Source organism: Gorilla gorilla, chromosome 1 (genome assembly GCF_029281585.2).
Source record: "Gorilla gorilla gorilla isolate KB3781 chromosome 1, NHGRI_mGorGor1-v2.1_pri, whole genome shotgun sequence".
Classification (NCBI taxonomy): Eukaryota; Metazoa; Chordata; class Mammalia; order Primates; family Hominidae; genus Gorilla; species Gorilla gorilla.
In genome coordinates this window covers 164,131,338-164,144,771 of record NC_073224.2, presented here as the reverse complement: position 1 = coordinate 164,144,771, position 13,434 = coordinate 164,131,338, and the positions used below count along the sequence as shown (strand labels likewise).

At 39.4% G+C, this 13,434-nt stretch overlaps 1 protein-coding gene across 2 annotated transcripts in view; it reads left to right on the top strand.

The window, feature by feature from the left end:
- MSH4 (mutS homolog 4) overlaps positions 1–13,434 on the top strand; it is a 129,685-nt gene that overhangs the window by 28,174 nt on the left and 88,077 nt on the right. For both annotated transcript variants that reach the window (XM_031016390.3, XM_031016388.3), the window contains exon 7: positions 2,802–2,974. In XM_031016390.3, coding sequence (XP_030872250.2) covers positions 2,802–2,974 — 173 coding nt within the window. The remainder of the gene's footprint in view (positions 1–2,801; positions 2,975–13,434) is intronic.

Below are 13,434 nucleotides of genomic sequence, written 5' to 3'. Positions count from 1 at the left end.
GCTCAAAAAGTATTTGTTAAATATTAAAATCAATCAGATTTTTTACATGTATTATATGAAGTTGTCTAATAAATAGTCCAACTAAATGCATTTTTTTGTTTCTTTGTTTTTGTTTGTTTTAGACAGAGTCTCACTTTGTAGCCCAGGCTGGAGTGCAGTGGCGCAATCTCGGCTCACTGCAACCTCCGCCTCCCAGGTTCAAGTGATTCTTATGGCTCAGCCTCCTGAGAAGCTGGGATTACAGGTGCCTGCCACTATACCTGGCTAATTTTTGTATTTTTTTTTTTCAGTAGAGATGGGGTTTCACCATGTTGGCCAGGCTGGTCTTGAACTCCTAACCTCAAGTGATCCACCTGCCTCTGCCTCCCAAAGTGCTGGATATACAGGCATGCGCCACCTTGGCTGACCAGCATTCTTTAGAATAGCTCATTTCTTTATAAATCACCTAGGAATTATGAAATTGTCTTGTACTTGTCATCAGAACAAGATCATTATAGTAAATATTTATTTTAACAATATAAAAGCCCCTCCACCCTTAAGGATATATTATTAATATCTTGCTATTATGGATGGAATAAATAGACTAGAAAACTTTATATTAGTGTGAATGTTGTAACTGATCTATAAAAGAAGTCATAAAGTGCAAGGAGATTCTATTCATCCTTGTTAAAGTGTAGTTCATTGACCAATAGCATATATGGGAGCTTGTTCAAAATATATCCTCATAAAATGAGTTAGGGAGGATTCCCTCTTTTTCTGTTGATTGGAATAGTTTCAGAAGGAACGGTACCAGCTCCTCCTTGTACCTCTGGTAGAATTTGGCTGTGAATCCATCTGGTCCTGGACATTTTTTGGTTGGTAAGCTATTAATTATTGCCTCAATTTCAGAGCCTGTTATTGGTCTATTCAGAGATTCAACTTCTTCCTGGTTTAGTCTTGGGAGGGTGTATGTGTCCAGGAATTTATCCATTTCTTCTAGATTTTCTAGTTTATTTGCATAGAGGTGTTTATAGTATTCTCTGATGTTAGTTTGTATTTCTGTGGGATCGGTGGTGATATCCCCTTTATCATTTTTTATTGCATCTATTTGATTGTTCTCTCTTTTCTTCTTTATTAGTCTTGCTAGTGGTCTATCAATTTTGTTGATCTTTTCAAAAAACCAGCTCCTGGATTCACAACAAAGATCAAAAGAGACAAAGAAGGCCATTACATAATGGTAAAGGGATCAATTCAACAAGAAGAGCTAACTATCCTAAATACATATGCACCCAATACAGGAGCACCCAGATTCATAAAGCAAGTCCTTAGAGACCTACAAAGAGACTTAGACTCCCACACAATAATAATGGGAGACTTTAACACCCCACTGTCAACATTAGACAGATCAACGAGACAGAAAGTTAACAAGGATATCCAGGAACTGAACTCAGCTCTGCACCAAGCGGATGTAATAGACATCTACAGAACTCTCCACCCCAAATCAACAGAATATACATTCTTTTCAGCACCACACCACACCTCTTCCAAAATTGACCACATAGTTGGAAGTAAAGCACTCCTCAGCAAATGTAAAAGAACAGAAATTATAACAAACTGTCTCTCAGACCACAGTGCACTCAAACTGGAACTCAGAATTAAGAAATTCACTCAAAACCGCTCAACTACATAGAAACTGAACAATCTGCTCCTGAATGACTACTGGGTACATAACGAAATGAAGGCAGAAATAAAGATGTTCTTTGAAACCAACAAGAACAAAGACACAACATACCAGAATCTCTGGGACACATTCAAAGCAGTGTGTAGAGGGAAATTTATAGCACTAAATGCCCACAAGAGAAAGCAGGAAAGATCTAAAATTGACACCCTAACATCACAATTAAAAGAACTAGAGAAGCAAGAGCAAACACATTCAAAAGCTAGCGGAATGCAAAAAATAACTAAGATCAGAGCAGAACTGAAGGAAATAGAGACACAAAAATCCCTTCAAAAAATCAAAATATATCTAAAAACTTTTTTTGAGACAAGATCTCACTCTGTCTCCACACTGGAATACAGTGGTGCAAGTATGGTTCACTGCAGCCTTGACCTCCTGGGCTCAAGCAATCCTCCCATCTCAGCCTCCTGAGTAACTGGGACTAAAGGCCTGTGCCACCCTGTCCAGTTAATTTTTAGTTTTTTGTAGACACGGGGTCTCACTATGTTGTCCATGCTGGTCTTGAACTCCCGAGTTCAAGTATTCCTCCTGCCTTGGCCTCCCAGAGTGTTGTTGAGATTATAGGTGTGAGCAACCATGCGTGGCCCAAAATGTAGAACCTCATGCTTTTTCTTAGACCTACTGAATTAGAAATTCATGTAATTGTATGCACAGTAAAGTTTAAGAATCATTGCTGGCCAGGCGCGGTGGCTCACGCCTGTAATCCCAGCACTTTGGGAGGCCAAGGCAGGCGGATCACAAGGTCAGGAGATGGAGACCATCCTGGCTAACAAGGTGAAACCCCGTCTCTACTAAAAATACAAAAATACAAAAAATTAGCTGGGCGTGGTGGCGGGCGCCTGTAGTCCCAGCTACTCGGGAAGCTGAGGCAGGAGAATGGCGTGAACCCTGGAGGCGGAGCTTACAGTGAGCCGAGATCGCGCCACTGTACTCCATACTGGGAGAGAGAGCGAGACTCCGTTTCAAAAAAAAAAAAAAAAAAGAATCATTGCTGTAGATTATAGGATTATTTAATTACAAAGTGAAATGAAATTTTCTTGCATTTTTCTTTGTATTCTTACTGACATTTCTTGTGTTTTGAAAGGAATAATCACACTCTCTTTGGTGTTCTGAATTATACTAAGACTCCCGGAGGGAGTAGACGACTTCGTTCTAATATATTAGAGCCTCTAGTTGATATTGAAACCATTAACATGAGATTAGATTGTGTTCAAGAACTACTTCAAGATGAGGAACTATTTTTTGGACTTCAATCAGGTAAATCAATATTATTTAATGTTATAAATACAAATTATTGAAAAATACAATTGGCTTAGTTATTTTTCCATGTTTCTGAAAGACAAGTAGTGAAGGTGTTAATTCTTGTATTCTTTTATGAAAAATATTTTCCTGAAATTTTCTACTGAGTCCTGTAGTAAATAATTTCAGGGGTACATTATGTAATGTATTTTGATTTCCTGTATGCTTTTCTTTTCCATTTTTTTCAGTTTTTTTTTGTTGTTGTTTTTGTTGTTGTTGTTCATAGATACTTTACATTCTTTTTCTCCATGGTAATCCTCAAAGATGGGAAGATTTGTCCAGACTACGTAATTATCAACGGATAGGATGTATTAGTTTCCTAGGCTGCTCTAAAAACTAGTACCTACTCCATGGTTTAAAACAACAGAAAGTTTTTGTCTTATAGTTCTGGAAGCTAGAAACTCAAAATAAGGTGTCAGAAAAGCCATGCTCCCTCTGAAACCTATAGGGGAGAATCCTTTGTCCTTTTCTAGCTTTTGGTGGTTGCTGTCAGTCCATGATGGGCCTTGGCTCACAGGTTTGTCATTGCAATCTCTGCTTCTATTGTCATATGGTTTTCTCCCTGTGTGTCTTCACATTGTCGTCTTATAAAGACACTAGTCGTATTGTATTAAGACCTACCTTAATAACCTCACATTAGCTTGATTACATTTGCAAAGATGCAATTTCCAAATAAGGTCACACTAACAGATACCCGGAGTTAAGACTTCACAGTATCATTTGGGGGTCACAATTCAACCCATAACATGGGATAAGAAAATTCCCCTTGCCTCAGGGTCTGTTTCTGGAGAACTCACCCTAACACAGTCACCAACAGGCATATTGCTAATTTTTTTTTCTTTACTTTAAGTTCTGGAATACATGTGCTGAAATGTGCTGAACATGCAGGTTTGTCACATAGGTATACATGTGCCATGGTAGTTTGCTGCACCTATCAACCCATCATCTAGGTTTTAAGCCTTGCATGCATTGGGGATTTGTCCTAATGCTCTCCCTCCCCTTTCCCTCCACACACTGACAGGCCCCAGTGTGTGATATTCCCCTTCCTGTGCCCATGTGTTCTCATTGTTCAACTCCCACTTATGAGTGAAAACATGCAGTGTTTGGTTTTCTGTTCCTGCATTAGTTTGCTGAGGATGATGGTTCCCAGCTTCATCCATGTCCCTGCAGAGGTCATGAACTCATTCTTTTTAATGGCTGCATAGTATTCCATGGTGTATATGTGCCACATTTTCTTTATCCAATCTATCATTGATGGGCATTTGGGTTGGTTCCAAGCCTTTGCTATTGTAAATAGTGCTGCAATAAACATACATGTGCATGTGTCTTTATAGTAGAAAGATTTATAATTTTTTTGGTATATACTCAGTAATGGGATTGCTGGGTCAAATGATATTTCTGGTTCTAGATCCTTGAGGAATCGCCACACTGTCTTCCACAATGGTTGAACTAATTTAGACTCCCACCAACAGTGTAAAGTGTTCCTATTTCTCCACATCCTCTCCAGCACCTGTTGTTTCCTTACTTTTTAATGATCGACATTCTAACTGGCTTGAGCTGGTATCTCATTGTGGTTTTGATTTGCATTTCTCTAATGACCAGTGATGATGAGCTTTTTTTCATATGTTTGATGGCCGCACAAATGTCTTCTTTTGAGAAGTGTCTGTTCATATCCTCTGCCCACTTTTTGATGGGGTTGTTTTTTTCTTGTAAATTTCTTTAAGTTCCTTGTGGATTCTGGATTTTAGAGCTTTGTCAAATGGGTAGATTGTAAAAATTTTCTCCCATTCTGTAGGTTGCCTGTTCATTCTGATGATAGTTTCTTTTGCTGAGCAGAAGCGCTTTAGTTTAATTGATCCCACTTGTCAATTTTGGCTTTTGTTGCCATTGCTTTTGGTGTTGTAGTCATGAAGTCTTTGCCTATGCCTATGCCTATGTCCTGAATGGTATTGCCTAGGTTTTCTTCTAGGGTTTGTATGGTTTTAGGTCTTACATTTAAGTCTTTAATCCATCTTGAGTTAATTTTTGTGTAAGGTGTAAGGAAGGGATCCAGTTTCAGCTTTCTGCATATGTCTAGCCAGTTTTCCTAGCACCATTTATTAAACAGGGAATCCTTTCCCCATTGCTTGCTTTTGTTAGGTTTGTCGAACATATGTGGTGTTATTTCTGAGGTCTCTGTTCTGTTCCATTGGTCTATATATCTTTTTTGGTACCAGTACCATACTGTTTTAGTTACTGTAGTCTTGTAGTAGTTTGAAGTCAGGTAGCATAATACCTTCAGCTTTGTTTTTTTTTTTGCTTAGGATTGTTTTGGCTATATGATCTCTTTTTTCATTCCACATGAAATTTAAAGTATTTTTTTTTCTAGTTCTGTGAAGAAAGTCAATGGTAGCTAAATGGGAATAACATTGAATCTATAAATTACTTTGGGCAGTATGGCCATTTTCACAGTATTGATTCTTCCTATCTATGAGCATGGAATGTTTTTCCATTTGTTTGTGTCCTCTCTTATTTCCTTGAGTTCTTTTTGTAGTTCTCATTGAAGAGGTCCTTCACTTCCCTTATAAGTTGTATTCCTAGGTGTTTTATTTTCTTCATAGCGGTTGTGAATGGGAGTTCACTCATGATTTGGCTCTCTGCTTGTCTATTATTGGTGTATAGGAATGCTTGTGATTTTTGCACATTAATTTTGTGTCCTGAGATTTTGCTGAAGTTGTTTATCAGTTTAAGGAGTTTTTGGGCTGAGACGATGGGGTTTTCTAAATATATAATCATGTCATCTGCAAACAGAGACAATTTGACTTTCTCTCTTCCTATCTGAATACCCTTTATTTCTTTCTCTTCCCTGATTGCCCTGGCCAGAACTTCCAATACTATGTTGAATAGGAGTGGTGAGAAAGGACATCCTTGTCTTGTGCCGGTTTTCAAAGGGAATGCTTCCAGTTTTTGCCCATTCAATATGATATTGGCTGTGGGTTTGTCATAAATAGCTCTTACTATTTTGAGATATGTTCCATCAATACCTAGTTTATTGACAGTTTTTTAGTATGAAGGGTGTTGAATTTTATCGAAGGCCTTTTCTGCATGTATTGAGATAATCATGTGGTTTTTGTCATTGGTTCTGTTTATGTGACAGATTACATTTAGTGATTTGCATATATTGAACTAGCCTTCCATCCCAGGGATAAAGCCAACTTGATTGTGGTGGATAAGCTTTTTGATATGCTGCTGGATTCGGTTTGCTAGTATTTTACTGAGGATTTTCACATCAATGTTCATCAGGGATATTGGCCTGAAATTTTCTTTTTTTGTTGTGTCTCTGCCAGGTTTTGGAATCAGGATGCTACTGCCCTCATAAAATGAGTTAGGGAGGAGTCCCTCTTATTCTATTGTTTGGAATAGTTTCAAAAGGAATGGTACCAGCTCCTCCTTGTACCTCTGGTAGAATTCGGCTGTGAATCCATCTGGTCCTGAGCTTTTTTTGGTTGGTGGGCTATTAATTACTCCCTCAATTTCAGAACTTGTTATTGGTCTAGTCACAGATTCAACTTCTTCCTGGTTTAGTCTTGGGAGGGTATATGTGTCCAGGAATTTATCCATTTCTTCTAGATTTTCTAGTTTATTTGTGTAGAGGTGTTTATAGTATTCTCTGATGTTAGTTTGTATTTCTGTGGGATCGGTGGTGATATCCCCTTTATCATTTTTTATTGTGTCTATTTGATTCTTCTCCCTTTTCTTCTTCATTAGTCTGCATAGTGGTCTATTTTGTTAATCTTTTCAAAAAACCAGCTCCCGGGTTCATGGAGTTTTCGAAGGGTTTTTCATGTCTCTGTCTCCTTCAGTTCTGCTCTGATCTTAGTTATTTCTTGTCTTCTGCTAGCTTTTGAATTTGTTTGCTCTTGCTTCTGTAATTCTTTTAATTGTGATGTTAGGGTGTCGATTTGAGATCTTTTCCACTCTCTGATGTGGGCATTTAGTGCTATAAATTTCCCTCTTAACCCTGGTTTAGCTGTGTCCCAGAGATTCTGGTACATTGTCTCTTTGTTTTCATTGGTTTCAAAGTACTTCTTTGTTTCTGACTTAATTTTGTTATTTACCCAGTAGTCATTCAGGAGGAGGTTGTTTACTTTCCATGCAGTTGTGCAGTTTTGAGTGAGTTTCTTAATCCTGAGTTTTAATTTGATTGCACTGTGGTCTGAGAGACTGTTATGATTTCCATTCGGTTCCATTTGCTGAAGAGTGTTTTACTTCCAATTATGTGGTCGATTTTAGAATAAGTGCTATGTGGTGCTGAGAAGAATGTATATTCTGTTGATTTGGGGTAGAGAGTTCTATAGATGTCTCTTAGGTCCACTTGGTTCAGAGCTGGGTTCAAGTCCTGAATATCCTTGTTAATTTTCTGTCTCATTATTGTCAGATTCGCCAAGGTTGAAATGAAAGAAAAAAATGTTAAGGGCAGCCAAAGAGAAAGGTCAGGTTATTTACAAAGGGAAGCCCATGAGACTAACAGCAGATCTCTGTGCAGAAACCCTACAAGCAAGAAGAGAGTGGGGGCCAATATTCAATATTCTTAAAGAAAAGAATTTTTAACCCAGAATTTCATCCAGCCAAACTTAATTTCATAAGTGAAGGAGAAATAAAATCCTTTACAGACAAGCAAATGCTGAGGGATTTTGTCACCATCAGGCCTGCCTTGCAAGAACTCCTGAAGGAAGCATTAAATATGGAAAGGAAAAACCAGTACCGGCCACTGTAAAAATACACCATAATATAAACACCAACAACACAGTGAAGAAACTGCATCAACTAATGTGCAAAATAACCAGCTAGCATCATGATGATAGGATCAAATTCACACATAACAATATTAACCTTAAATGTAAATGGGCTAAATGCTCCAATTAAAAGACACAGACTGACAAATTGGATAATGAGTCAAGACCCATCAGTGTGCTGTATTCAGGAAACCCATCTCACATGCAAAGACACACATAGGCTCAAAATAAAGGGATGGAGGAATATTTACCAAGAAAATGGAAAGCAAAAAAAAAAAAAAGTAAAGTAAAAAGCAGAGATTGCAATCCTAGTCTCTGATAAAATGGACTTTAAACCAACAAAGATCAAAAGAGACAAAGAAGGGCATTATATAATGGTAAAGGGATCAATACAACAAGAAGAGCTAACTATCCTAAATATACATGCACCCAATACAGGAGCAACCAGATTCATAAAAGAAGTTCTTAGAGACCTACAAGGAGACTTAGACTCCCACACAATAATAGTGGGAGACTTTAACACCCACTGTCCATATTGTTAAATTGAATGGGCACATTAGTTCCCTTATTTGAATAAGAAAATTGCCCTGGGAAAAGTACATCAACAGATGCTTCTCAAAAGAAAGACATACAAGTGACCAATAAACATATGAAAAAATGCTCAATGTCACTAATCCTCAGAAAAGTACAAATCAAAACCACAATGAGATGCCATCTCACACCAGTTGGAATAGCTATTATTAAAAAGTCAAAAAATAACAGATGTTGGCAAGTCTGCAGAGAGAAGAAAATGCTCATACATTGTTCTTAGGATTGTAAATTAGTTCAGCCTCTGTGGAAAGCAGTTTGGAGATTTCTCAGAGAACTAAAAATAGAATTACCATTCAACCCAGCAATCCCATTACTGGATATATTCCCAAACATAAATAAATTGTTCTTCCAAAAAGACACCTGCACTCACATGTTTATTGCAACATTATTCACGGCAGCAAAGACATGGAATGAACCCAGGTGCCCACCAACAGTGGACTGGGTGAAGAAAATTTGGTACATATACACCTTGGAATACTATGCTGTTATAAAAAGAATGAAATCATGTTCTTTTTGGCAGCATGGATGTAGCTGAAGGCCATTATTCTAAGTGAATGAACGCAGAAACAGAAAACCAAACATTGCATGTTCTTACTTATATGTGGGAGCTAAACATTGGGTACACATGGGGATATAAAGATGGGAACAATAGCTATTGGGGACTCCAAAAGGGGAGAGGAATGGGGCAAGGGTTCAAAACTATTGGGTACTATGTTTACTATCTGAGTGCTGGATTCAATCAAAGCCCAAACTTCAGCATCAAACAATGTATCTATGCAACAAACCTGCACATGTACCCTGTAAATCCAAAATAACTTTTTTTAAAAAGGAAAAGAGGGGAGGTTCCAAGATGGCCAAATAGGAACAGCTCCAGTCTGCAGCTCCCAGCATGAGCGACACAGAAGACGGGTGATTTCTGCATTTCCAACTGAGGTGCCGGGTTCATCTCACTGGGGCTTGTCAGACAGTGGGTACAGCCCATGGAGCAGGGCGGGGCTTTGCCTCACCTGGGAAGCACAAGGGTTCAGGGAATTCCCTTTCCCAGCAAAGGGAAGCCATGACAGATGGTACCTGGAAAATTGGGACACTCCCACCCTAATACTGCGCTTTTCCAATGGCCTTAGCAAACAGCACACCAGGAGATTAAATCCCGCACCTGGCTTGGAGGGTCCCACGTCCATGGAGCCTCGCTCACTGCTAGCACAGCAGTCTGAGATCGAACTGCAAGGTGGCAGCGAGGCTGGGGGAGGGGCATCTGGCTTTGCTGAGGCTTGAGTAGGTAAACAATGCGGCCAGGAAGCTCAAACTGGGTGGAGCCCACCGCAGCTCAAGGAGGCCTGCCTTGCCTCTGTAGACTCCACCTCTAGGGGCAGGGCATAGCTGAACAAAAGGCAGCAGAAACTTCTGCAGACTTAAACATCCCTGTCTGACAGCTTTGAAGAGAGTGGTGGTTCTCCCAGCACGGAGTTTGAGATCTGAGAATGGACAGACTGCCTCCCCAAGTGGAGCCATGACCCCCAAGTAGCCTAACTGGGAGGCATCTCCCAGTAGGGGCCAACTGACACCTCATACAGCCGGATGCCCCTCTGAGACAAAGCTTCCAGAGGAAGAATCAGGCAGCAACATCTGCCGTTCTGCAATATTTGCTGTTCTACAGCCTCTGCTGGTGATACCCAGGCAAACAGGGTCTGGATTGGACCTCCAGCAAACACCAACAGACCTGCAGCTGAGGGTCCTGACTGATAGAAGGAAAACTAACAAACAGAAAGGACATCCACAGCAAAACCCCATCTGTACACCACCATCATCAAAGACCAAAGGTAGACAAAGCCACAAAGATGGGGAGAAACCAGAGCAGAAAAGCTGAAAATTCTAAAAATCAGAGCGCCTTTTCTCCTCCAAAGGAACGCAGCTCCTCGCCAGCAACGGAACAAAGCTGGAAGGAGAATAACATTGACGAGTTGAGAGAATAAGGCTTCAGACGATCGGTAATAGCAGACTTCTCCAAGCTAAAGGAGGATGATCAAACCCATAACAAAGAAGCTAAAAACCTTGAAAAAAGATGAGACATATGGCTAACTAGAACAAACATTGTAGAGAAGTCCTTAAGTGACCTGATGGAGCTGAAAACCGTGGCACAAGAACTTCGTGATGCGTGCACAAGCTACAGTAGCTGATTTGATCAAGTGGAAGAAAGGCTATCAGTGATTGAAGATCAAATGAATGAAATGAAGCAAAAAGACAAGTTTAGAGAAAAAAGGGTAAAAAAAAACGAACAAAGCCTACAAGAAATGTGGCACTATGTGAAAAAACCAAATCTACATCTCACTGGTGTACCTGAAAATGACAAGGAGAATGGAACCAAGTTGGAAAACACTCTTCAGGATATTATCTAGAACTTCCCCAGCCCAGCAAGGCAGGCCAACAATTCAAATTCAGGAAATACAGAGAACGCCACAAAGATACTCCTCAAGAAGAGCAATTCTAAGACACATAATTGTCAGATTCACCAAAGTTGAAATGAGGGAAAAAATGTTAAGGGCAACCAGAGAGAAAGGTCAGGTTACCCACAAAGGGAAGCCCATCAGACTAACAGCGGATCTCCCAGCAGAAACTCTACAAGCCAGAAGAGAGTGGGGGCCAATATTCAACATTCTTAAAGAAAAGAATTTTCAACCCAGAATTTCATATCCAGCCAAACTAAGCTTCATAAGTGAAGGAGAAATAAAATCCTTTACAGACAAGCAAATGCTGAGAGATTCTGTCACCACCAGGCCTGCCTTACAAGAGCTCCTGAAGAAAGCACTAAACATGGAAAGGAACAACCAGTACCAGCCACTGCAAAAACATGCCAAATTGTAAAGACCATCAATGCTAGGAAGAAACTTCACCAACTGACGAGCAAAATCACCAGCTAACATCATAATGACAGGATCAAATTCACACATAACCATATTAACCTTAAATGTAAATGGGCTAAATGCTCCAATTAAAAGACACAGACTGGTAAGTTGGATAAAGAGTCAAGACCCATCAATGTGCTGTATTCAGGAGACCCATCTCACTTGCAGAGACACACATAGGCTCACAATAAAGGGATGGAGGAAGGTGTACCAAGCAAATGGAAAACAAAAAAAGCAGGGGTTGCAATCCTAGTCTCTGATAAAACAGATTTTAAACCAACAAAGATCAAAAGAGACAAAGAAGGCCATTACATAATGGTAAAGGGGTCAATTCAACAAGGAGAGCTAACTCTCCTAAATATATATGCACCCAAAACAGGAGCACCCAGATTCATAAAGCAAGTGCTTAGAGACCTACAAAGAGACTTAGACTCCCACACAATAATAATCGGAGACTTTAACACCCCACTGTCAACATTAGACAGATAGAGACACAAACTTAACAAGGATATCCAGGAATTGAACTCAGCTCTGCACCAAGTGGACCTAATAGATATCTACAGAACTCTCCACCCCAAAGCAGCAGAATATACATTTTCTCAGCACCACATCACACTTATTCCAAAATTGGCCACATAGTTGGAAGTAAAGCACTCCTCAGCAAATGTAAAAGAACAGAAATTATAACAAACTCTCTCTCAGACCACAGTGCAATCAAACTAGAACTGAGGATTAAGAAACACACTCAAAACCGTTAAACTACATGGAAACTGAAAAACCTGCTCCTGAATGACTACTGGGTACATAACGAAATGAAGGCAGAAATAAAGATGTTCTTTGAAACCAATGAGAACAAAGACAAAACATACCAGAATCTCTGGCACACATTTAAAGCAGTGTGTAGAGGGAAGTTATAGCACTAAATGCCCACAAGAGAAAGCAGGAAAGATCTAAAATTGACACCCTAACATCACAATTAAAAGAACTAGAGAAGCAGGAGCAAACCCATTCAAAAGCTAGCAGAAGATAAGAAATAACTAAGATCAGAGCAGAACTGAAGGACATAGAGACACAAAAAACCCTTCAAAAAATCAATGAATCAAGGAGCTGGTTTTTTGAAAAGATCAACAAAATTGATAGACCGCTAGCAAGATTAATAAAGAAGAAAAGAGAGAAGAATCAAATAGATGCAATAAAAAATGATAAAGTGGATATTACCACCAATTCCACAGGAATGCAAACTACCAGCAGAGAATACTATAAACACCTCTATGCAAATAAACTAGAAAATCTAGAAGAAATGGATAAATTCCTGGAGACATACACCCTCCCAAGACTAAACCAGGAAGAAATTGAATCTCTGAATAGACCAATAACAGGTTCTGAAATTAAGGCAATAAATAATAGCCTACCAACCAAAAAGTCCAGGACCATATGGATTCACAGCCGAATTCTACCAGAGTTACAAGGAGGAGCTGGTACCATTCCTTCTGAAATTATTCCGATCAATAGAAAAAGAGGGAATCCTCCCTAACTCATTTTATGAGGCCGGCAACATCCTGATACCAAAGCCTGGCAGAGACACAATAAAAAAAGAGAATTTTAGACCAATATCCCTGATGAACATCGATGCAAAAATCCTCAATAAAATACTGGCAAACCGAATCCAGCAGCTCATCAAAAAGCTTATCCACCACGATCAAGTCGGCTTTCTCCCTGGGATGCAAGGGTGGTTCAACATACTTTGAAGCAATATACGTAATCCATCACATAAACAGAACCAAAGGCAAAAACTCATGATTATCTCAATAGATGCAGAAAAGGCCTTCAGCAAAATTCTACAGCCCTTCATGCTAAAAACTCTCAATAAACTAGATATTGATGGAACGTATCTCAAAATAATAAGAGCTATTTATGACACACCCACAGCCAATATCATACTGAATGGGCAAAAACTGGAAACATTCCCTTGAAACCTGGCACAAGACAGGGATGCCCTCTCTCACCACTCCTATTCAACATAGTGTTGGCAGTTCTGGTCAGGACAAGCAGGCAAAAGAAAGAAATAAAGGGCATTCAATTAGGAAAAGAGGAAGTCAAATTGTCCCTGTTTGCAGATGTCATGATTGTTTACTTAGAAAACCCCATC